The 26,691-nt window shown below is 43.2% G+C and overlaps 2 protein-coding genes across 2 annotated transcripts in view; one reads left to right on the top strand and one right to left on the bottom strand.

Moving 5' to 3' along the window:
- Nucleotides 1-9,480: 9,480 nt before the first annotated feature.
- Nucleotides 9,481-22,920, bottom strand: tifa (TRAF interacting protein with forkhead associated domain). The gene is made up of 2 exons (XM_067990983.1): nucleotides 22,770-22,920; nucleotides 9,481-18,056 (listed from the first exon to the last, which is right to left on the bottom strand). The coding sequence occupies exon 2, from the start codon at nucleotides 18,034-18,036 to the stop codon at nucleotides 17,470-17,472; it is 567 nt and encodes a 188-aa protein (XP_067847084.1). The 5' UTR covers nucleotides 18,037-18,056; nucleotides 22,770-22,920; the 3' UTR covers nucleotides 9,481-17,469.
- Nucleotides 22,921-24,152: 1,232 nt separating this feature from the next.
- The window catches only part of alpk1 (alpha-kinase 1), a 118,748-nt gene continuing 116,209 nt past the window's right edge, over nucleotides 24,153-26,691 (top strand). The window contains exon 1 of the mRNA XM_067990971.1: nucleotides 24,153-24,449. The gene's annotated coding sequence lies outside the window, so the exon portion shown is untranslated. The remainder of the gene's footprint in view (nucleotides 24,450-26,691) is intronic.

The following is a 26,691-nucleotide window of genomic DNA, read 5'->3' as shown; positions in this document are numbered from 1 at the left end:
CGTCGGTCCTGCTGGGAATCTCTTTGATCCCTATTCCGGTCCTCCCAATATCCTCCCATGGCTTTTCGATAGTTTTGGCTAGTGTAAAAGTCGCCCCCATAGGGATCCCACTGATCTCTGCCTTCCCTTCGAGGTCTGCCCTCATATCTAACCCATCTCTCCAGGGAGAGATATCTCTCTTGCTGTTGGCAAGTTTAGGGTATAGACCTTCAGGAACCCCCCTTTGGGAGTCCTGAGCCATGAGCTTGTGTCTGAGCGGGGTGGGGCTGGGATTTCGGTCTAAGTGGTCTTTGTCTCTGGGTACCAGAGTTACCTTCTTCGGTATTTCTATCTTAGTTTCTGGTTTCACTATAGGTTTAGTTTGTAAGAGATCATGATTTAATTGGATAATGCGTTTGACATTATCCCATCTCTGGTTATCTCAATAGCTGTTTAGAGCACCCTCACAGGCTAGTTTGAGGGCGGTATTTTGGTATTGGTGTATAGGCAACCGTGGACAATATCCCAGTTAACCAGTGTGAGTATTCTGCCCAGTCTGTAGGCAGCTACCAATCCTTTAGCTTTGGCCACTTTGGTGATTAGTTCCTTGATGGAACCCATTACATGTCCTCCCTGAGTTGCTGCAAGAACATGGGCGTATATTTGAATCCAGTTGTTACACTGGTTTAATGGGGGAACTAAGTCTGGACTTAGTATCATTTGTAGGAGTTGCCTTAGATGTTGGGCATTCCAGCCTTGGCAACAGGTTTCTAACTTATCAAGGTTAGTTAGAATCCAGCTGGATTTTTCTCGGTTGGTGTTTCAAGGTCTACCATAACGTGGTGTATATAGAGCTTAGATTTACATGACCTAAGGGCTCAATATGTGGTTGGTAGAGATAGCATACTGGTCCAGTAAGTCCTGCACCTCCAACGTTGAAGTAAGCTTGAGCTAGTGCTTGTCTGCATTGGTTATACTGGATTCTGAGTTGTCTTCTTGAAGATTTTGATCATCTATTTCATTATGAGCTTGCCACCTTAGCCGGAATCCATGGTCCCCGGAAACGTAAGCTGCTCCGGGTCCTACGATTCGGCCATGGTTACCTCCGTCGTTCATTAAGCCTCCCAATTGTGCAGGTGCGCACCTTATCATTAAGGAATTTTGTGGGTTTGGATTATTTGTTTGATTATCTCATTGGATATCTCATATCCCCTGGTTCTGGGGATCAACATTAATTGTGCCGTGGGTTCTAATGGCTCCATCGGCATCAAAGCCTTCTATTTCAAAAACTATTACTTGATCTTGTGGAGGTATGGGGATAGGATTATTTCCTCTAACAAAGCAATTGTTTGAATTTCCTAATGGAAAGACAAGGCCAATTCCGACAGGGTTTGCTATTTTGTCAGGACTTACGCTCGGTTAGGATTTAACATGAACTTTATAAGAAATTTCTAAACCTCGGTTATTTTAAGGGAGTTCTGATTTAAGTTCTACAAGGCCTGGTCAAGGACTTCTTGTCTCTAGAGACTTAAATCTGGGTCTTAGTACCACTGTCAGTAAAACACTCCTTCTATACTTAATGATGTAACATTCTAGATAGAGAGATAGAGAGAGTGATAGAGTTCTGTATCAAGTCGAGCTCTATGTTGGGCGCCAACTGTGGTGAATTACGAGCCTAGCCCCTCTGGGACTATCCCAGATCAGGACGTTCACTCTCAACCTAAGGTTGAGATGGCCAAATCCTAAAGACACAGAATGGGTCTAGATCTCTCCAAGGGAAAGGGACAACCCGAGAATATTACTGTCCTCCAGATAGCGTTTTTAGCAAGTTCCAGCCAGATTGTAATATCCCGGATATTGTGAGGGTCCGGGGGCTCCCCTCAATAACGTACCTCCTCACAAGGAGTGTACGGAGATGGGGTTCACAGGTTAGTGATACAGAAGACTATGCGAGACAATATAAAAACTATACAGAGGTTTATTGATGAAATAATTTGCAATTTACAGCTGGTGAGACCAACAATTGCAACATTAACAGTTTCTTAAGAAGGTAAAAATTATAATTCTTAAAAGCATTTAGACAGGGGGCTCGATTTTCGCGTCGGGTTTCCTGCGGGTTTCCAATGGGGGGGCCCCGAAAATCCCGATATCCGGTCACATGACCGGATCGCGCCGAAATCCCGGCCACTTCCGGGTACCGCGCTGACGTGCGGGGCTGCGCGCGCAAGCCCCACTGGTGGGAATCCCGCAGGCAATTAAAGCCAGCGGGGTTCCACTTGAGTGTACTTACCTTGCTTGTTGAGGTCATTTAATGAGCTGAAGCAGCTGTCAAAAGAGGAAGTGTGGGATTTTAGGTTCAAGGCAGTTAGTTTCACACACTGGGGGAAACAGTCTCTCCAACCAGGCGTGTTGCAGCCGGCAGCCTGTGGCAGGTGCCAAGGTGCACTCCACGGGGGAGAGCCCTCACCCATGCAGGAGGCCACCGCGTCACATAGGGCAACCCCTGCCCTCCACCACCCCCCGCCAAGCCAGAGGACAGACCGACACGAAACCGCAGCCCCAGTCCGAGGAAACACCCACCTACCCTGCACAACCCCTCAGACTAACACCTGCCAGATGGGTGGTGCGTGGGCACCCTCGGAGGACGAACAGCATGACCAGCACCAGCAGCCTCGCAGTCCACGCCATCCGCCGCAGAGACGTGGAGCCCCCCAACACGGTGTTGTTGCACGCCCACCTGCACAGCAGGAGGGAGGGCTACCGCAGGGAGAGACGCATCGCAGAGGGCACTACCTTCGCCACAGGGTCCACAGACCGAGGCGCAGCTCCCCGGACCTCTTCGAGCAGCAGTGCACAGGGTGGCGCAGATTCGCTCGACATGTAGTCGTGGAGATCTGCAGGCTCTTTCATGCCGAGCTGCTCCTGGCTGGCCCCAGCACCAACTGCCTACCTGTCGCTGTCACAGTCACCACTGCCCTCCGCAACTTCTCCTCCGCATCCTTCCAGGGTGCAGCCGGCTACACCGCCGATGTGTCTCAGTCGTCTGCGCGGAGGAGCCCTGCAAATACACCTGCACCTACTCTGCAGTAACACGATGGGTGGCATCAGTGGTGGGTCCTCATAGTGAAACCCAGGAGCGGGCATTATTGGACACAATGGACAGGATTTGCGGAGACATGGCAGTGGTGGTGTCAATATAATGTGTGCTGTTTGTTGCTCTGAAATTCAATATAGGTAACACCCAGGACAAACCCTCAGACACCCTTGTGCACCCCCTTCATGCTCACGACACGTTTGCCTTACGCTGCCTACTGCACATATGTGATGCATGCCCTGTGGCTGCAGCACAGGTGGTGGCAGGTTGAGTGAGGCTGGCCGTGAGGGAGATGCACGAGAGGGTGAGTATGGGATGGAGCAATGAGATTGTATGAGGATTGGGTTGCGTGTTAGTGGCAGGATGAGTACTGGCAAGGTGAGTAGGTGGAGGTAAGATGAGGATGGGGTTTGAGTGGGTATGAAGGATGATGTGACAGAGTAGTGTAGGCGGTGCCGAAGGAGATGTGGGGTGGGGGCAGTGTTGTGGCAGACGGAGTGTAGGGGAAAGACTTCGTGTTCTCACTGTGGCTGACCTACTGCGGTCATTGCAGCGCCTCCTGCACTGTATGCAGGTGGGCGATATGTTGGTAGCGCAGGTGACCCCCTCTGCCACCTCGAGCCAGGCCTTCTTGGTGGCAGAGGCAGGCCGCTTCCTCCCGCCCGCCAGGGGGAAGATCTCTGTCCTCCCCCTCCTCCTCACCCCATCTGATGATACCTGGGGTGAGGCATCATTAAACTGGGAGCAGCCTTCCCCCTGGGCTGCTCCATGCTGCAATTTGTTCCATTGGTTGCAGCATCTGTCAGTGGAGGACAGCCCCTTTAACTAGAGAGCCTCCAGCTGACAGATAGTACTGCGCATGCGCAGCCCGCCCGACGCGCAGGCCAGCGCCGCGGACCCCGGAGGATCAGGTAATTGATTCCTATTAGTGTGTTGCCTGCTACGATCGCGCGGGCAACCCACTAATTTCGCCGAGCGTGTTGACCACGCTCCCGAAACCCAACCCGCCGGAAACCCGCAGGCCTGGTAAATTCGAGCCCAGGATATCCATCAATTTTCGAGGTAACTTCTACCTTAAATCCACGAGTAGTAGAAGACTAGAGAGTCACCTTACTCTGATAGTCGAGGAACACTTCAGCCCTTCTAAGCTAATCTTAAAAAAAAACTTGAGCTGAGCTCTCAGAATTTATACCATTTTTTCCCAGTTGCTTCATTTTGGCCGTGAGTGTGTTTTTGTTTACGTGGCCCCTGTTGATTAACTTGGTTTCAATTTTTACTGATCAAAATTAGTTACATTTTAGCTGACTGCTGTTTTTCTTCAACCTATGTTCATTGTAAAGAGTTATCTCAAGCACTGGTCAAAGGTGTCCTGGTCACTGACCAAATCTGCTGTTTTCATCATTTGCTTATTATGTCCCATTGTATAGGGTTATCAAGGAATGGTCAAAGGTAGGCACTCTTGGCCAAATCTGCTGTTGTCAGCATTTTGCTCACTGCGAAGTGCCTTTAAATGATTATTAAAAATGTTAAAAGGTCTGTTGTAAAAGGTCATCAAATGATTATTAAAAGTAGATACCCCTTATCCCCAGATTCCTTCACAACATAATGTGGCACTGAAGTCAAGTATAGGCCAGACCGGTAGACAATCTGGCAGCTTTTCATTGTCATTTTCTCTGGTGATAGCCCACATGTTACTAAATTTATCAAATTCAATTTCACAGCATTGCCATGATGGTATTGGAACTCCTGACCTCTAGGTTACTAGTCCACTAGCATAACCATTACTGTACTGTACCCTATTGCACTGTGCAGTATACCTTTAGATTTCAAAATTTTTTGTATGGGGACCTCCTGCAAATATTGGCACACTCCTGAGGATCCACCGTCCCAAATTTCCAAAAGACAATGGAGTGATTCCATGATCCAGCAGCACTAGCTAGCTCACAGAAAGCTCATCCTGGCAAAATCATGAGCAAGCAGCCTATGATTTTCCATCCATTTCTTTAACGGTTGGAAAATTAGATTCAATCCCACAATTTCCTGAGACGTACTCCCAGCTGAAGGTACTGCTCGTGGAATCACCCCTAATGTTAGCTACCTAAAGAAAGTCAGTACTGTCATTTTAGAAACCGGTTTTTAAAAAATGAATATACAGCAACAGAAATAATGTTCCAGTACAGCAACAACAACTGAAAAATATAGAGAACACAGGTAGAAATTTCAGTGGTGATCCTATCTCAAATTCCAGGGATGGAGTCATTAAAATATATTAAAATATATGGGGCTGGCACCCACGCCAGTAGTGGTGCTGCAGGTACGTCCACCCAATGAAGTGATGGGACGTTGTAAGACTCCTTGCCAGTTGTTGAGAGAGGGTCAAAGACTAAATTTTACAGTGCAACTTCTTCAATAGTGACCCCCCCCCCCCCCGATTGTAGGAACAGTCAATCCATCTGGGATCAATTGCCACTTTAACCTGATATCATGGAACCATATGTTACCCAGAATAGCATGTACACCTACTTTTTGTAGGCATGTGTACAGCTGGTTGTATTGCTTGGATATCTTAGCCAGAAATTCTTCCCTCCATCCTGCCCCCCAAGATTTGGGAGAGGGGGGGGTTAGCAGCATGTTAGAACTAGCTGGTGCATCTCTTAAGGGGCAAAAACCTGATGGGGACAGGTTCCACCCCAACCTTTGGTCCCTCCGCTGCCTCATCGCCCAAATTCTGTCCAGAGAAGGAGCGGAATTTCTCGGCCACTATATTCTTGGTGTGCATTATACCTTAGCCTAGACAGACAGAAACCTGTTCTCCTTGCAGATCCCAGTTTGAAAACCTATGCTTAATACTTACAACTCAGTAAAAATGGTGTTGAATAACAAGACAGTGACTTAAGTGAAGGGTACGACTCAAAGTCCATAGGCGTCAACTGTACCACAGAATTAAATTCTAGCTGCTATCTTAACCACAGTGAAATCGAGTGACCTATCACTGCTGCATCCTGATACTTGGCTTTATTCCTCCACTGTTGCAGATTTTAATTTTAACCATTTCTGATATTTACAAAATAAGCTCTGCTGTTGCAAGTGTTAAAAGCAGTTCAGATATCTCATTTATTAGGTCATCTGTCCAGTTTACTATTGCATTATAACTGTAGAATAGTGCCATGTTGCTGTTCAAGGAGGGCTCAGGCAGAAATAATAATAAAAGTGAAAATATCCTAAAGATAAGAAAAAGGGATGAAAGCAAAGTCTAGATCATAGTGTTAAAGGTAATATAAATACTCCAGGTTCAGTTTTTTAAAAATTGGAAATAATAACAAAATAACTGACGAAAAATACAACAGGAGTGATGAAAAACAAAAAATGTGATAAATTTAAAAAGTCTGAGAAAAACAGCATCAGGGCAAAAGGACAGGCTGGAGTCTGTTGCCCAATAAGAGTTCTATATACAAGAGCGCATGGCAGAAGAATAAAACAAGTGAATTAGAAGCGCAAATCCTACTTAGAGTCTGATGTGGTGGCCAAAGATGTGAGACTTTGGTGGAAGTTGTCTACAGACCTCCTGATAGGAGTGATAAAGTATTGGGATACATAAATACAGAGATCATAGCAGCTTGTTGCAAAAGCAGAGTGGTTATAATGGAAGACCTTAATTTTTACATCGACTGGGAGAGGCAGAACAGCTCGAGTCCCAAAGGCAGAGAATTTCTTGTGTATTCGAGACAGTTTTCTGGACCAATATGTTGAACCAACAAGAGAACAGGCCATACTAGATTTAGTAATGAGTAATGAGCCAGAATTAGTCAACAATCTAATGGTAAGGGAAACCCTAGCTAACAGTGACACGATTGAATTCGATATTAGGTTTAAGAAGGGTGAGTCACGAACCAAGGTTTTGAATTTAGATACTGTTGACTTTTAAGGGATGAGGCAGAAATTGATCACAGTAGACTAGGCAGAAATTGATCACAGTAGACTGGGCAGAACTGTTAATGGATAAAAAAAAATACAAATGAACAATGGGAGGTGTTCAAAAAAGTATTTGGTTCAATACAAGACATACCCATAAAGGGCAAGAGCTCTACTTGTGTAATTAAATAATCCTGGTCAAAAAAATAAGTGATAGTATAAAACTAATGGAAAGCGCTTATACAAATGCAAAGAACAGTGGAATCCCACGGACTGGGAGCGATGTAAAGAACCGCAAATGGATGCAAAGAAATCAGAGCTGCAAAAAGGGAGTAAGAGAAAAACCTTGCAAGGGATATTAAGGACAACACCAAAGGTTTTTACAAGTACATAGAATTTACAGCACAGAAATAGGCCATTTGGCCCAAATGGTTTTTATTATTCGTTCATGGGATGTGGGCATCACTGGCAAGGCCAGCATTTATTGCCCATCCCTGGCTGCCGTTGAGAAGGTGGTGGTGAGCCGCCTTCTTGAACCGCTGCAGTCCGTGTGGTGAAGGTTCTCCCACAGTGCTGTTAGGAAGGGAGTTCCAGGATTTTGACCCAGCAACGATGAAGGAACGACAATATATTTCTAAGTTGGGATGGTGTGTGACTTGGAGGGGAACGTGCAGGTGGTGTTGTTCCCATGTGCCTGCTGCTCTTGTCCTTCTAGGTGGTAGATGTCGCGGGTTTGGGAGGTGCTGTCGAAGAAGCCTTGGCGAGTTGCTGCAGTGCATCCTGTAGACGGTACACACTGCAGCCACAGTGCGCCGGTGGTGGAGGGGGTACCAATCAAGCGGGCTGCTTTGTCCTGGATGGTGTTGAGCTTCTTGAGTGTTGTTGGAGCTGCACTCATCCAGGCAAGTGGAGAGTATTCCATCACACTCCTGACTTGTGCCTTGTAGATGGTGGAAAGGCTTTGGGGAGTCAGGAGGTGAGTCACTCGCCGCAGAATACCCAGCATCTGACCTGCTCTTGTAGCCACAGTATTTATGTGGCTGGTCCAGTTAAGTTTCTGGTCAATGGTGACCCCCAGGATGTTGATGGTGGAGGGTTCGGCGATGGTAATGCCATTGAATGTCATGGGGAGATGGTTAGTCTCTCTCTCGTTGGAGATGGTTATTGCCAGGCACTTGTCTGGTGCGAATGTTACTTGCCACTTATCAGCCAAAGCCTGGATGTTGTCCAGGTCTTGCTGCATTTGGGCATGGACTGCTTCATTATCTGAAGGGTTGCGAATGGAACTGAACACTGTGCAATAGTCAGCAAACATCCCCATTTCTGACCTTATGTTGGAGGGAAGGTCATTGATGAAGCAGCTGAAGATGGTTGGGCCTAGGACACTGCCCTGAGGAACTCCAGCAATGTCCTGGGGCTGATATGATTGGCCTCCAATAACCACTACCATCTTCCTTTGTGCTAGGTATGACTCCAGCCACTGGAGAGTTTTCCCCCTGATTCCCATTGACTTCAATTTTACTAGGGCTCCTTGGTGCCACACACGGTCAAATGCTGCCTTGATGTCTAGGGCTGACACACTCACCTCACCTCTGGAATTCAGCTCTTTTGTCCATGTTTGGACCAAAGCTGTAATGAGGTCTGGAGCAGAGTGGTCCTGGCAGAACCCAAACTGAGCATCGGTGAGCAGGTTATTGGTAAGTGCTGCTTGATAGCACTGTCGACAACACCTTCCATCGCTTTGCTGGTGATTGAGAGTAGAATGAAGGGGCGATAATTGGCCGGATTGGATTTGTCCTGCTTTTTGTGGACAGGACATACCTGGGCAATTTTCCACATTGTCGGATAGATGCCAGTGTTCTAGCTGTATTGGAACAGTTTGGCTAGAGGTACGGCTAGTTCTGGAGCACAAGTCTTCAGCACTGCAGCCGGGATGTTGTTGGGGCCCATAGCCTTTGTTGTATCCATGCTAGTGTTTATGCTCCACACAAGCCTCCTCCAGTCTATTTCATCTAACTCTAAAATGTCCTTTTATCAGGAATTTGTAAACTAACAGCCACCTAGTGATTATGCTGGTAATACAATGTGTCTGTGCTAAACTAGAGTATTCTTACACCCCTGCCCAAAAGCTACATTACAGTGGTTTGAACATCAGTGCCCTATTAGTATATTCCTTTCTCCTCATGTAGTTATCTAGCTTCCCCTTAAATGCATCTGTTATTTGCCTCAACTACTCCATGTGATAGCAATTTCCACATTCTAACCACTCTCTGGATAAAAATTCTCCTGAATTCCTTATTGGGTTTATTAGTGTCTATCTTACATTTATGACCTCTAGTTTTGGACACCCCACAAGTGGAAACATCCTCTCTACATCTACCCTATCAAACCTGTTCATAATTTTCAAAGACCTCTATCAGGTCACTGTTGACCAACTTACTTCTAAGGTTCATCACAACAAACTTCAAGTAAGTACGAGACACTTGATAGTGGAATATACAGAATAGACTTTATTCATATACAGTACAGGTGATCAATCTAGACCATATACAGGATTAGATTCTGGTCCCCCTCTCTTTCAAGCTCTCCCAACTAACTCTAGAAAAAAAAACCTTTTTATACACTTCAGTTGGCCAACTTCAAAGGTATACTTCACAGATAAGACTTCATGATTGATCTGTTCTTGGATTCTTTCAAGAGCAACGTATTTCATAAACACTTAGTTGAGTACATTCCATAAACAAAACTTCCCGACAAACTGTTCTCTGAACCTTTCAAGAACAATTTATTGACCGTTTATTTACCTAAACATCCACTCTATACCATGGTTAATTGATCCCTCTACATATGTTTATTACACTAGTCCCTAAAGTTATACCTTAATCACTCATGATCAATGTCATCCCAAACACTATCTCTTTGCACGCATCCTTTGTAGATAGTTATCAGACCTTTGAAATAGGCCATATAATCCATCCTTTCTTCTCCCAGTTCCCTTCTGGTTTCCTGTTTATCTTAGAAAGTCTGTTGCTTCCATGTAGCTAACCTAAGGAAGAGAACCCCAGCCTGTTCAGTCTTTCCTGATAGTTATAACCTTTCAGTTCTGGTATCATCCTTGTAAATCTTTTTTGCACCTTCTCCAGGACCTCTACATCCTTTTTGTAATATAAAGTCCTGAACTGTGCACATTGCTCTAAGTGTGCTCTAACCAAGGTTCTAAACAAGTTTCACTTAACTTCTCTGCTTTTCAGTTCTATTCCTCAAGAAATGAACCCTAGTGCTTGATTTGAGTTTTTTTTTAATGGCCTTGTTAACCTGCATTGCTACTTTTAATGATTTGTGTATCTGTACCCCTAGATTCCTTTTGCTCATCTACTCCATCTAGATTCTTATTTTCCAAGGAATACGTGGCTTCCTTATTCCTCCAATGCACCACTTCACACTCATCTATATTGAGATTCATTTGCCATTAACACGCCCGGTTAGCAAGTTTATTAACATCATCTTGTATTTTGTCAGAGTCTTCCTCAGTTAACTATATCTCCCAGTTTGGTGTCATCTGCAAATTTTGAAATTGTACTTCCAATGCCCAAGTCCAAATCGTTTTTGTAAATGGCAAAAAAAAAGTAGTCTTAGCATCGATACCTGTGGAACACCACTTCCCACCTTCCGCCAGTCTGAGTACATACCTTTAAACCCCTACTTTCTGTTTGTAGCCAACTTGTTATCCATTCTGCTACTTGGCCCCTGACTCCACATGCTCTGACCTTGTCAAAATTCAAGTATATTACACCTACTACATCACCCTTATCTACTCTTTCTGTTACTACTTCAAAAGAATTCAACAAAGTTGGTCAAGCATGACCTTCCCTTTTGAAATCCGTGCTGACTATTCTTTATTATATTTTCGGTTTCTAGATGTTTTTAGGGAAGAGTCTGGCTAAGAGTAATGTGAGTCCCTTAAAGACAGACTCAGGTGATATTGTAATTGAAAATCAGGAAATGGCAGATTTGCTAAATAACTACTTTGTATCTGTCTTCACAGTAGAGGAAGAGCATAAAGTACCAGAGATACGAGGAAAACTAGAACTAAATCAAGGGGAGGAACTTACTAGATATAAGTCTAAAAAATGGAAATGGAGAAAATAATGAGACTAAAGATAGATAAATCTCCAGGACCTGATGGTTTCCACCACAGGGTATTAAAAGAAGTAGATGAGGACATTGTAGGTGCTCTCGTCACTATCTTCCAAAATGCTCTTGATTCAGGAATTGTCCCCTTGGATTAGAAAATTGCCAATGTCACTCCATTATTTAAGGTGGGTGGGAGAGATAAACTAGAAAATGAAAGGCCTATTAGTCTAATGTCTGTTGTGGGGAAGTTACTAGAATCTGTTATTAGTGACAGAGTGACTGAGCACTTGGACAAATATGAACTGATCAGAGAAAGCCAACATGTATTTGTAAAGGGTAAGTCATGTCTAATGAATCTAGTTGAATTTTTTGAGGAGGTAACTAGTGTCCATGGGTGTTATTTATATGGACTTCCAGAAGGCATTCAATAAGGTTCCACATAAGAGACTTAACAAAAGTTAGAGCACATGGAATTAGAGGTAACCTATTGATATGGGTAGGGAATTGGTTAGGAGGTAGGAGATGGAGAGTAGGGATAATGGGTATGAACTCAAATTGGTAGGGTGTGACTAGTGGTGTTCCCCAAGGATCTGTACTGGGGCCTCAGCTTTTCACTATATTTGCAAATGACTTAGACGAAGGAATAGAGCGCCATATATCCAAGTTTGCTGACAACACCAAGTTAGGTGACACAGTAAATACCGTAGATGGTAGCAGAAAGTTGCAAAGGGACATAGATTAAGTGAGTGGGTAAAACTGGCAGATGGAGTTTAATGTGGGGAAGTGTGAGGTCACCCACTTTGAACCCAAGAAAGATAGATCAGATTATTTTCTAAATGGTGAGAAGCTAGGAACTGTGGAGGAGCAGAGAGATTACTTGGTCTGTGTACTGAAATCATAAAGCTAGTGGACAGGTACAAAAAATAATTTAAAAGGCTAATGGAATGTTGGCCTTTATCTCAATGGGGCTGGAATACAAATGGGTGGAAGTTATGTTACAGATGGGTTATACCCCTGTCTGGAGTACTGCGTTCAGTTCTGGGCACTGTACCTCAGGAAGGACATATTGGCCACGGAGTAGGTGCAGCGCAAATTCACCAGAATGATACCAGGGCTAAAAGGATAAAATTATGAGGACAGGTTGCATAGACTAGGCTTGTATTCCCCTGAGTATAGAAGATTAAGGGATGATGTAATTGAGGTGTTTAAGATGATTAAAGAATTTGATAGGGTGGATAGAGAGAAAATTTCCTCTGGTGGGGAGTCCAGAACAAGGGAGCATAACCTTAAAATTAAAGCTTGGCAGTTCCAGGGTGTGGTCAGGAAGTACGTCTTCACACAAATAGTAGTGAAAATCTGGAACGCTCTCCCCCAAAAAGCTGTTGAGACTAGGTCAATTGAAAATTTCAAAACAGAGAGATTTTTGTTAGGCAAGGGTATTAAGGGTTATGGATGCAAGGCATGGAGTTAAGATACAGATCAGCCATTATCTAATTGAATGGCAGAACAGGCTCGAGGGCCTGAATGGCCTACTCCTGTTCCTATATTCAAAGGAGGTTATCCTGGACTTAGTTTCCAGTTCTGAAGAATTACAGAGGAATTAAAATCTTAGAGTACGGGCCTCCCTGATGACCCAGCTAGTTAAGGCAGTGAATAGTTGGAGCTATGCAAACCAGGAAGTTCCCAGGTCTGATCTCCAGTCTGTGCTGAATTAATTGGTGTCAGTCATCTTATGGTGGAACAGGAGACAGTCCAGGCTTCTGCATGAAGGGTGATTACTTGAGGAAAATACTGAAGGGTTGCTGCCGCCTGTGATTCCACGCCTCAGCCTTCAGGATAATGGCAGAAGATGAGCAAGGGGAATAACCTTCATTACAAGCTATTAAATATTTACAAATACATAATAGAAATTGCAACACGGAAACAGGCCATTCGGCCCAACCAGCCTGTAGTGGTGTTTACCTTCTATGAGAGCAAATAGTTTTAATCATATTTACCTATCCTTTTTCCATAACCCTTCAACTCCCTTTCCTTCAACCACCTAGCCAATCTATCTTGAATATTGTTGTAGTTTCTGACTCCACCCTGAAGTGGAAGCAATCCTGGCCCCACAAAAATTGTTATTGGTCATTTTGTGAGCAGCCACCACCCTTTGACTGTTGGTACCAAAGAATGGAGTATGTATGGTGCATGCTCTGCCCATTGGTACTGAAGATTGCAGACAGGGTCCTACAACCAGCGTGAGACCCCAGTTTATTTAGTCAAGTGGGCTCCCACCTATTTGCAGGTTTGCCTGAATATTGCATCGGGTGGTTGAAGAGCAGGCAATTTGTTTTTTTACTTTCATCTACCAGCCACCCTATTTTCTACCATAAAGGAGCAGGCAGCAGTTAAAAATGATCCCAATGTGTCAGAAATAGTGTTCCTCTGCTTCATTTTTGCAATAATTTAAAGATTGAATGTCAAACAGAACATTTATTGTCATTAGAGTCTTAACCCCTTTATTGAAGGCATTACAATATTTAAGGATTTCAGGCCAGTCATATGAAAAGGACTGCACCATTGGCTCAAAGGCATAAAGTGAATTAAAAATGACTGCCATGTTTTACAAAATCATTCACTGTCAGTTAACTGGGAAGACAAGTGTAGCAAAAGTAACTATGTTGTCTTTAAAATATGGTGGATTCTTAGTCTTATGTTCCTCACTTTCTGCTTACTGCCATTATTAGTTCAACAATTTTAACTTGTCACACGTTCTACTATGGTCATTCATGTACTTTGTTTTACAAACAACTTCATTCTTTATAAAAGGGCATAGTAGCCTAAACTTTCTCAGTCATGCAGCAGTCAATTATGTATTTTAAGGTGATTTTGTAACTTGATTTGACTCATCTAAAATATCTCCGAGGGAAACTACATCATCTTGGAGGGAAATCCTGTTTTGGTCACTTAACTCCGCTACACGTGGTTTCTTTAGCTGATAAGCGAAAATAGCAACTACAAAAAAGTGCTGTGGTGGACAATGTAATTTCTTCAATGCAGTTGGTTATGTTGCCACAGCACTTTTGGAATTGCTATTTTCAGTTATCAGCCAAAGAAAATGTGTATTTGAGTTAAGTGATAAACAGGATTTCATTCCAAGACATTTACAGCTAAAGAAATTTAGCAACATAACCAACTGCATTGATGAAATTATTCCTGTGTGCATGGAGGTAGGTCTCAGCCTTTTTGAGGGTTGTGAAATGTGGTGAGGGTAAAGGTGTCTTTAAAATTGCCTTTGGAGAATGAGGAATGGTCATAAGTTCACCTTAATTCTGACAATATAAATTTCAATTGATATTAAATGACTCACATCCAAAAGGTTTAATAATTTGAAAGAAAAAAATTCAGGAGTAGTATACATTGAGTTGTGACAAACAATCCATTAGATTCACATCAGGTAGACATCTTCCTATTAATATAATCCATACTGAGCTTTAGAACATGTTTTTTCTGCCACCATTCCTCTTTTCTGACTGCAGTAATATCACAGCCATGTCTGATCCTACCTTCACTCAACTCATTTTCGAGTACTGGTCATTGACTAGCAAAGAGAAGCAGCAACACCGGATGCTTTTCCTTCCCCCTTTCTCTAGCCTAGGATGCACTGGACTACTTGCTGCATCAGCACAGGCCAGGCATAGAACCACAGTTTGCTCTTCGTCTGTATGAGTCAGTACTATACACATGACACATTTACCCACAGAGTCATTGAGAAACCACTGAAGATTAGGTTTTATAAAAAGTAACGAACAGGTGTTTAATTTTTTTGGGACTGGATTGTGAAAGTTATGCTTGTTATAAAATTTTTTGATGATATGAGGCTCTTCTCAAAATGATGATCAAATGTTCCTGTTCTTGTAGACTGAGAAAGACAAGTCTTTCTTGTACTTGTGAGGGCACAATCACAATTGCTGTATTTAATGAGCAAGATGTAGTGAAGGCTGTATTTCAATGACAGTTCTATGAGAATTTGCAAACTCTCAAAATACATACACACAAGTAGAATCTGGCAGACAAAAGGCAGAATCCAATTAGAAACCTTAATTTGCAAGTCTGACAAAACCGGCCCCTCCAGGAAGAATATCATCTCAGTCATAAAATGGTAACAATAGCCGTGGAGAACTTATGGCCCACCAAATGGAAGAGAAAATATTATAATGGTGACTAGCATTGGGATGATCTTTGAGCGGGAGGGAGAGAGAAGAGTCTATCTGTTCTTAAATATTTTTTTAATCTATTCTCCCTTCCTGAGTCTTCCATACTATGTCCATCTACACAACTCAAGAGTGGTAACTGACCATGCAGACTGTTAGCATTAACTTACATTCCATCATTCAACAGCACAAATGCAATGGAGTTTTCACCCTTTTGTTGAAAACACAATTTTTAAAAATGGTAATGAGGTGATTGTTCTTGTGCAAATGAAACAACTTAAAAATTACAAACAAAACCATTTCCCAAAAAGACCCTATTGTCTGATTGAAGGAAATAATTTATGAAGTTAAAAGATAAATTGTGGTAGTTTGGTTTGCTTTAGCAGAGAATGACAAAGGGCAGCATTCCACCATAAATTACCACCTACATCACTAGAAGGTATTCATAGACCAGAAGATTTTTTTTTAAAAAACTTTTATATTGAGTTATTTTCACAAGTACTGTGTATATAGTAAAACAACAAGTGTGGCAGTTAGTGAGTTTTGTCTATCCTTTTGAAACAGAGGAAGTTGCACAGCTGGGGAGAGCAGGGGATTATTTTTGGATTGCCCCAGCAAAAAGCTGGGACAGATAATGGCTTCTCATTCTGCTCTAAAATTTTACAGTTCTCGTTTCTGAATTTCACAAACATGCATTCAGAATAAAAGACTGGGAAAATAATACAGCATTACAGCTAACAAATGTCATTCTTAGCAGTTGTGAATTTGTTGGAAAGCATCAGGAAGATGTACACATTATAGTTGGAGGAGATGCAATTGAACAGGTGGAAAAGTTTGTATACCTTGGTGGGTTAGCAGTGGCACAGAACGGCAGTTATAAAGAAGACATCAAAAGGATTGGACAGTTCTGAATGCTTCAACTTAAAATGGTTTCTAAATATGACATGTATTATAGTTGGAAATACATTATAGAACTTCCAGAATATTGGATTAAAAAGGAAAATACAATCATTCCACCAGAAGACACTGGTCAGCTATTTTTATAAATGCATCTTTACACAGTGTGATCAAACCTCAGGCTTTTAGTCTATTTAGCTGAATACCAAACCAGGCAAAGCATTTACTCATTAAAGGAGCCAGAACTGTGGATTTTTAAAAAATGGGCCAGCTCAGAATTAGCTCACACATTGTTAGAACTTCTAAAGATTCACTAGTACTATTCTACAATCAATATTGCAAGAAAGATTTTAAACAACCTTTGGTTTGCTGATGACTGACATCTAAAACAGATTTGCAGAGACTAACTGATGAGGTGTATATGGGGAGAAGAAAATTTGGATCACATTAACAAAGACAAAGGTCATGTCAATGGAAAGCATCAGGAAGATGTACACATTATAGTTGGAGGAGATGCAATTGAACAGGTGGAAAAGTTTGTATACCTTGGTGGGTTAGCAGTGGCACAGAATGGCAGTTATGAAGAAGACATCAAAAGGATTGGACTTGCTTCTGCTGCTTTTGGAAGATTAAGCAGGATATGGAACGCTAAAGATATTTTGGTAAAAACGGAGGTAAGAGTTTATGAAGCGAAGGTTATCCCCATATTATATAGACCTGAGTGTTGGAATGTGAGAAGTTCATGAGCAAAAAATACTAAACGCAGAGATGAGTTGGGTGCGAGGAATACTGGGTGTATCCAGGATGTGAAGAATGATATAATAACAACATGCCTTGAACAAGAAACAATGCTTCTACAGAAGATCCAAGAAAGACAACTGCGATGATGTGGGCATTTTCCAAGAATGGAAACAGCTAGAATACCTTTCATGGCCCTGCATACAGAGGTACATGGAACAAGAAGCCAAGGAAGCGCTGGATAGACAATGTCAAGTGTGGCTTGTCACAGAAACGAATAGATGACTGAAGCAGCCAGGCTTGTTCAGAACTGACAACAATTGTATTAATTCATTCAGCCCCATTGTCACTGCTGAGCTGGCATATGGGAATTTTGTAATAGTAGTACAGTCAAACAATTTATTGGTATCATTACATAGCTATGCCCATAAATCACAGAATATCCGAGTAGCAAATAAAGACTGGCTCAAACTTTCTACTCATACCGTGTAGCCAATGAACTAATCTTATGGCACTAATTTATTTATTTTCATTTTCGTCAGTCTCCACTGGATTCTGAAATGGGTGCTGAGGAACTGGAACCTTTACAGTCTTCAAAATGCCACATTCAGGTACAGGGTGTGTTAAAGTCTCCACTTCAGCATCTTGACAAAATGGAACTAGGGAAAGCTTGAAGATGATTTCAAAGTGTTCTCTGGCTTCTCCATTTTCTTTTTCTAGATAGAATTGGTACTCACCGAAGTGCAAAATACACTTCCTTGGTAAATCGATCTTATTGAGGTGATCCAAAATTGCATTTTTGACATACAGTTTAGTCTTCGAGCTTGTATTTTTGATTTCAAAGCAGAGTTCTGAGCTTTCATTGTGTCGGAAAGCTTGGATGGCAAACTGAATTCGTGAGGCACGTTTGTCTATTAGAGGAAAATGACATACTTTTGAGTCACGGCCGAACTTTACCAACTCCTCGGCTCGATACTTCTGTTTCTCAGTGCAATTCAGGGACTTAAACACTCCTGGCTGTGGATGGTAGACGTGGATATGGAGACAAGTTACAGTCTCTTCAGTGTCAGCATTTTCAAAAGACATTGTGTTGTATGTTTATATTTCTGTGAAAACAATAATCATCATTATTGTTGTTTCCCTATATTACAACAGTGGCTACACTGCAAAAAAGTACATAGTTGGCTGTGAAATGCTTTGGGAAGTACTGAGGTCACGAAAGGCAATATATAAATGCAAATTCTCTCTTTATTTACGTTGGCATCATAAGTGTAGGGAACAGACTATTCATCTAAGTAATTAGTACTATAGGTGTTTAAATTCATGAACTCTGCATTCTTAATACAATAAAAGCCCCTTATTGGAACAGCCAGTAAAACTGCTATAAAGCAAATACCAGATTTTTCCCATCACTTTTGTAAGTTCCCATAAATTGAAATCATTAATGAATCTCTAAAAACAGGCTTGTACTGAATGAAAAGAGGCTGTAAAATTAACTAAGCTTCTTCAAATTGGAATTACTGTACAGTAACAATGGAAAGCCAAGCAAACCTACCCATGCAATAATTATACCAATATGTTCTCTATCTAGAACACAGCACAGGTAAGGGAGAGGTTGAATCAATCCTCTACAGTGCATACCTTTTCAAAATTGTAATCAGTGTGTCACACAATACAATTAAATGATTTCTAAGCTATGTTCTATTATGAAAAAGTATATTTGTTTTCTGTAAATTAGTGCATTTACACTGTAGATTAAATATTTTCTTCAGCAAAATTTAATAGAATATTGATTCCAAATTAGTACAATTTGCATATTTAGTGAAATTTATTGAACTAATGGTGGGAAGTGTATTTTTTCCCCACATAGAAGTTGGCCAGGATCTGATGAATTTTCAGTGTTACCGACAGAACCTATGAGGAGATCAAAATACTATCATTGCCACTAGAAAACTCTAATATTTCCAACCTAACTGAAGGACTCTAGTGGCAGAACATTCTGTATTATTACCATACTAGATACAGTATGGGATACCAAGGCTCTCCAATAACATTGGGATCACTATTTGCAGAGAATTTCAATATGGCACTAGAATTTTTTTTTAAATCCTACCAATTTTTGTAGCTGTTTCCTGAAAATTAAACCATTTTGAGAACTCCCTACTGTGCTTATATTCATTACTATGCAGTGTGTACACTGGCAGCAAAAAAAATTGCATTATGCCAATTTTCTCCCCCCATTAAGTCAAGGAATGGATTTCTGCAGTCAGTCCCCTTTCAGCAGATTTGATTTTATTAGCATGGCATAGGTTCAGAACTGATAATCTTATCCTTCTGTTCTACAGCATGTTACCTTTGCAGCGAACACCCAAGAGTACTTTAGCATCTAATTTATCCCTACTCAATAATGAGTTTGTCTAGTGACCAACTAAACCTTACAGAGCAGGGAGGTTCTCTGTTTAATCCCTGGTCTATGCTGAGCTAGCTGATCTCAGTCAGGATGGCAGTTAGGGGTGCTGAACTTGGCTTTAGCATTCCTGTGTTAAAAAGGGTAAAAAAAAACCCAAGCCGGTTTCTGCTCCTGCATACTCTTCTCCAACCCCTGTTGTAAGTGTGTGATGAGAACGGGGGACTGAGTTCAACTTCAACGACCCTCACAGTTGAATAACCTATGTAAGGAGTCGTACAACACCAGGTTATAGGCCAACAGCTTTATTTGAAATCACAAGCTTTCCTCCTTTGTCAGGTGAGTGAAGGGTTCCATAAAGGCATAGCATATATAGTCAGAGAACAATGCCTGGTGATTACAGATAATCTTTCCAACTGCCCGTTATCACACCTCGGCAGAGAGATAATCAAAGCAATCAAAGGAGTGCATGGTGTTCAGACTGTTAGTCAGGGAAACATTACATCCAAGAATACTGAATACACAAGAGGTCAGATCACAACAACAGAGAGAGAGAGAGAATGACCAGTTGTATTAAAAACAGGTAACCCCACCAGCGAAAAAAAGTTATATGTAGCGTGACATGAACCCAAGATCCCGGTTGAGGCCGAACTCATGGGTACGGAACTAGGCTATCAATTTCTGCTCTACGATTTTGCGTTGTCGTGTGTCTCGAAGGCCGCCTTGGAGAACGCCTACCCGAAGATCGGAGGCTGAATGTCCTTGACTGCTGAAGTGTTCCCCGACTGGGAGGGAACCCTCCAGCCTGGCGATTGTTGTGCGGGGTCCGTTCATCCATTGTCGCAATGTCTGCATGGTCTCGCCAATGTACCATGCTCCGGGGCATCCTTTCCTGCAACGTATGAGGTAGACAACGTTGGCCGAGTCACAGGAGTACGAACCATGTACCTGGTGGGTGGTGGTATCTGTGTCGATGATCTGGCATGTCTTGCAGAGGTTGCCGTGGCAGGGTTGTGTGGTGTGGGCAACCTCTGCAAGATATGCCAGATCATCGACACAGATACCACCATCACACGAGAGGACACCACCCACCAGGTACATGGTTCATACTCCTGTGACTCGGCCAACGTTGTCTACTTCATACGTTGCAGGAAAGGATGCCCCGGAGCATGGTACATCGGCGAGACCATGCAGACACTGCGACAACGGATGAACGGACACCGCACAACAATTGCCAGGCAGGAGGGTTCCCTCCCAGTCGGGGAACACTTCAGCAGTCAAGGACATTCAGCCCCCGATCTTCGGGTAAGCATTCTCCAAGGCGGCCTTCGAGACACACGACAACACAAAATCGTCGAGCAGAAATTGATAGCCAAGTTCCGCACCCATAAGGACGGCCTCAACCGGGATCTTGGGTTCATGTCACGCTACATATAACTTTCGCTGGTGGGGTTACCTGTTTTTAATACAACTAGTCATTCTCTCTCTCTCTGTCTGTCTGTCGTTGTGATCTGACCTCTTGTGTATTCAGTATTCTTGGATGTAATGTTTCCCTGACTAACAGTCTGAACACCATGCACTCCTTTGATTGCTGTGATTATCTCTCTGCCGAGGTGTGATAACGGACAGTTGGAAAGATTATCTGTAATCACCAGGCATTGTTCTCTGACTATATATGCGATGCCTTTATGGAACCCTTCACTCACCTGACGAAGGAGCAAAGCTCCGAAAGCTTGTGATTTCAAATAAAGCTGTTGGACTATAACCTGATGTTGTACGACTCCTTACATTTGTCCACCCCAGTCCATCACTGGCATCTCCACATCTTGAATAACCTAATACTTGTCAAAAGTCACTCACAAGCTAATGGCCACTTGGGTGAGGTAGTAGAGTCAGCGCCTGTGGAATCATAATGCAGCAAGAGGCCAACCAAGATGCTCAGGAAAGGAGCAAATTGGCAAATAAAGAAAAAAAATTGGAAGAGATTACAAAAAATTCCAATCATAACAGATAGGGGATTCAAGCCCTACCGGTATAGAGACTATCTCTTCTGATCTGTAGATTGTCAGCGCCACTCCTGCCAAATTGGAATGTTCACATTCTTGCCCGGATAGAAACTGGCAAGTACAATGCTAATCTGCATGTGGGGAGGAGGGCAGTGCAAAGAAGAGCACCCACTACACATTCTGGTAGACATGGAGGAGAGGGGAGAGAACAGAGACAAATTGGACATTTAAAGATGCTAGAGAGCAAAGATTCCTAGGAATGGTATTTGTCTCCAATGGGGAGGTATTTCTACTCTAATTATTTCAGAGTTAACTTAAAAATGTGCTTCTCTTGGAGCTGCTCCAGTACTCCTCTAACCAAGCACAACAGGCAGCCAGGAAACACTGCAGTTGCTATTTTGCTAAATAATAAATAATCTCTTAAGTAGCTATTCCATTAATTTCCCCTAAAAAGTAAAACATAAAACCTGCTTCAGAAGGATGGGTTGGCAGACTACAAATTTAACATTTCTACATTTATATTTTAATGGAACTTTTGTATTTGATTGATGGTATAATTTTAATGCGACTATGACAAACAATTACGCAATATTATTTAGAAAACCGCACAACAATTGCAAAGTGTCCAACTCCCCCTGCCAAGGCGCAGTGGGTATGTTCAGTGAGTGTATGGTAATGACAAATGTAAGCTTTCGGAGGCTTTCTCCTTCGTCAGGTGAGTGTGGGAATCCCACACTTACCTGACGAAGGAGAAAGCCTCCGAAAGCTTGTGATTTTCAAATAAAACAGTTGGACTATAACCTGGTGTTGGTAAGATTCCTTACATTTGTCAACCCCAGTCCATCACCGGCATCTCCACATCATGTATGGTAATGAACCACACAAACTCTAACATTGCCGGGTTAGGTTTCCAGCTGGGTATTGCGCCGGCTGATTTGAGCACTGCCGCTGACTTCAGCACCCCAAGACCGGGGAGGGGTAGGAAAGTCAGCCAACATTCCTGCTGTTGATCGCAAAAAATCAGTTAATGCGTTCGGGCGAGATGCTAAGAGGAGAAAAGCTGGCGGAGGAATAAATTCAACGCTTGCATGTTATTTTTTTTTTGGTGGGAAGAGGGTGGTCAAAACTTTTCAGAGTATCTTGCAGAAATGTTTACAACGGCAGTGTGAAAGTTTGCAAAACATCCAAAATCAGGCACAGCCATGTCTCTGGGTCTCCAGGAGTCAGACAATTTAACCAATAATAATATGCACGAATGTCTATCTAGTCAATCCTATGACCTGATAAATGCAACAACAACAACAAATAAAGGAGTGCCCTTTTGTAACTTACTAAATACGGAGACACTGTTTAACGCTGCACACCAGAAACTGCGTTGTGTTACTGCATGTTTTTCCAGTACCAACCTTCAAGTAAAGCAGAAAGCCTCAGAAATTCTCAGGTAATTCCTACAGCGAACAACCGCTTCCACAGTGATTCCAGTAAATCTGATAAAGACACAACTCAAATAATTGTCACAACAACCCCGACCTTCCCGATCGCACTCGGATTAACAGAGATGGGGGAGACTCCCTCTTTGATTGACATCTGAGTTATCCAATCAGAATAGTTATTCTGCCTGTGATTGACACCTCCCTGTGCCACTCACAACACGCTCCTGGTCACCCACCGCTCGGGGGACTGTCGGGGGACAGCCGTCCAACCCACTACTTCTATCAGGTCCGCACTTCTGATAATTTATACTTTCTTTTAAATTAACTCTGTTTGCTTTGGAGAATTACTTTTTTTTGCCTTAGACTTGCCAAGTCTCTGTCATCAGCCGCGTGATAGTCACACAGTTTGGTTTAGAAATGTCATTTATTTTGATACATGCCTCTTAAAAAATAACAGTTCCATATACATATATATATATATATATATATGTGTGTGTGTGCAATGTATGCAGCTATTGTTGGTCGTAAACATGCCTGATGCTGACAACGATGGAAATCTTATTCTAGGCACCAAGTAAATAATTGCAGGTGATTTCGAGCCCGGGAGGAGAGTCAGAGAGAAAGGGGGGGGAGGGGATGGGGATAGAGAGAGAGAGAGAGGGAGAGGGGGATAGAGAGAGTGGTAGAGGGAGGGGATAGAGGGAGAGGGAGGGGATAGAGGGAGAGGGAGGGGATAGAGGGAGAGGGGGGTCAGAGAGAGAGAGAGGGGGAGGGGGAGGGAGGGAATAGAGTGAGAGGGGGAGGGGGAGGGAGGGAATAGAGGGGGAGGGGGAGGGAGGGAATAGAGTGAGAGGGGGAGGGGGAGGGGGAGGGAGGGAATAGAGTGAGAGGGGGAGGGAGGGAATAGAGTGAGAGGGGGAGGGGGAGGGAGGGAATAGAGGGGGAGGGGGTCAGAGAGGGGGAGGGAGGGAATAGAGGGGGAGGGGATAGAGAGAGGGAGGGAGGGAGGGGATAGAGAGAGAGAGAGGGAGGGAGGGAGGGAGGGGATAGAGAGAGAGAGGGAGGGAGGGAGGGAGGGGATAGAGGGAGGGAGGGGATAGAGAGAGCGAGGGAGGGAGGGAGGGGATAGAGAGAGAGAGGGAGGGAGAGAGGGGATAGAGAGAGGGAGAGGGGGTCAGAGAGAGGGGGAGGGAGGGAATAGAGAGAGAGGGGGAGGGGGTCAGAGAGAGAGAGGGGGAGGGAGGGAATAGAGAGAGAGGGGGAGGGAGGGAGAGGGGGAGGGGGGGAATAGAGAGAGGGGATAGAGAGAGGGGGAGGGGCTTCAGCTCGTTGGTCGGCGCTGGTCTGGAGGAGCGGTGATGTCACAGAAGGAGGAGGAAATCCCCGACGGTCGCGAGTCCTCGCTGGTTTAAGAGAAGCGGCGGAATTTCCCGGATTCGTCACTCCGGCTGCTGCCTGTAAATGGAAATACTGCGATTAAAGACTTTGTCTGTTTCTTCCGCTTGAGTCCGCGAATTTAGAGCAACCCGTAATGTGTTTGGTTTACAACACTAATTATAGTGTCTTGTTTATGAAAATGCAGTCCCGACCCGGAAGAAAGTTGCTCAAGGGCTTGCAGAAACTATGAAAGAATGAGCACGGATTCTGGGAAAGGTATGGTCAACGGTTCAGCCTCATTAACCTTTATTTCGGAATAGTTGGGAAAGAAGACAAAATCCATAACAATCCTTAAGAAAATTTATGATTACAAAGCAGTAATTCTCGTGTATTTCGTTCACATGGTCTTGTTGCAATACAATACAGTACTGTAATGTTTTAGATCTTGGCAGATTCTGATGGTACATTTAAATCGCCATTACAGAATGTAGTAATAATCTGCAGAAACAAAAACAAAACGAGAGAAAAAAAAGTCCTCAGTGTTGTAGTACCTGTCAATGGCAGATAATGTGAGTTTGCAGATGATACAAAATTTGGCCATGTGGTTGATAGTGAGGAGGAAAGCTGTAGACTGGAGGAAGATATAAATGGACTGGTCAGGTGGGTAGAAAAGTGGCAAATGGAATTCAATCTGGAGAAGTGTGAGGTAATGCATTTGGGGAGGGCAAACAAGGCAAGGGATTACACAATAAATGGGGGAGGGGATACTGAGAGGTGTAGAGGATCACAGGGACCTTGGAGTGCATGTCCATAGATCCCTGAAGATAGCAGGACAGGTAGATAAGGTGGTTAAAAAGGCATACGGGATACTTTCTTTTATTAGCCGAGGCATAGAATATAGGAGTAGGGAGGTTATGCTAGAATTGTATAAAACACTAGTTACACCACAGCTTGAGTACTGCGTACAGTTCTGGTCACCACATTACAAGAAAGATGCAATTGCGCTAGAGAGGGTACAGAGGAGATTTATGAGGATGTTGCCAGGACTGGAGAATTTTAGCCATGAGGAAAGATTGGATAGGCTGGGGTTGTTTTCATTGGAACAGAGGAAACTGAGGTGTATAAAATTATGAGGGGCCTAGATAGAGTGGATAGGAATGACCTATTTCCCTTAGCAGCGGGGTCAGTGACCAGGGCCATAGATTTAAAGTAATTAGTAGAAGAATTAGAGGGAAGCTGAGGAGAAATGTTTTCACCCAGAATGTGGAGGGGGTTTGGAATTCACTGCCTGAAAGAGAGGTAGAGGCAGAAATCCTCAACTCATTTAAAAAATACTTGGATGTGCACTTGAAGTGCTGTAATCTACAGGGCTACGGACCAAGTGCTGGAAAGTGGGATTAAGCTGGATAGCTCTTTTTCGGCTGGCACGGACACAATGGGCCAAATGGCCTCCTTCTGTGCCGTAACTTTCTATGATTCTATATATACCTGCAGACCCTACACCACTTAACAACTTTGTTACCCTTTTATGTAGTGCTTACCAGCTGTTTTCCTCTGCTATGAGGAACGGTTGAGCTTTGAAGGAGTGTTCTGTGTAAGGTAACTTGGTTCTGGTGTGGTTGCTCTAATCTGCGTAGGTGGTTTTCAACTGGCAGTTTATGCAAGGATCTGAATGCAATGTCTACTATGAGGAGACAAGAAAAGTGATCTTTAGGTCTCTAAGGGTGAACTGCTAAGCTTTAAAACCCCCAAAGTCATGATCACCAACAGGTACCTCTGATCATCTTTGCATACAGAGCCATGCCAGCCTCTCCAATACCTTTTTCTACCGCATCACTGGGGAGAAAAAACTACTCCAGTACTTGCTTACCAGCACGGTGTCCAATTCCTTCTGCTTTGGCCCACTACCCATGCATTCAAGAGGGCACCAACATTCTGACCTGTATCAGAGATCACTGAAGCCTAAGGATTCCTCTCAAAGCATTGGAATCGATTGCCACCGGAGTAGCACCATCTTGCATGGTAAGAAATGTCCAGGCTGATTTTTCCTTTCCCAGGAATTGATTTGTGTTCTGGTCCTATAGGAAATTTATGAAATGGTCAATGACCATCACCTATGGTTACATTTTACCTAGTAGTGGAAAGGCTTATGGATCCAGATGCAACTATGACTTGTGGGTCTAATCATTGACCAGGACATTCTTGTTGTTACAGTTAGGATGTCCTCAGCTAATTTAATCCAGGCAAAGACATTCTATAAGGGGTTTAAGTCATGGCTTGTGAAACCCATGTATACTCCTCAAAAGCTTCATGGTGCTGAGTGCCAGAGGAACCTCAAGACTGTAGTTACATCTCCAGACGGCCTTAAAAAATGGTTTCCTGACTGTCCATTGCTCTTTATGAGTGACTGGAATATGTCAGGCATGGAACTTCAAAGTTGGTATAAATCCTTTAGCAATTATGCTCTCTGCTTCTTTTCTGGGGAAATTACATGGCATCATCATGGAATCAAAGGAAT

Source organism: Heptranchias perlo, chromosome 1 (assembly GCF_035084215.1).
Source record: "Heptranchias perlo isolate sHepPer1 chromosome 1, sHepPer1.hap1, whole genome shotgun sequence".
NCBI classification, from domain to species: Eukaryota; Metazoa; Chordata; class Chondrichthyes; order Hexanchiformes; family Hexanchidae; genus Heptranchias; species Heptranchias perlo.
The sequence above is the reverse complement of the archived record's forward strand: the minus strand, read 5'-3'. Positions and strand labels throughout refer to the sequence as shown.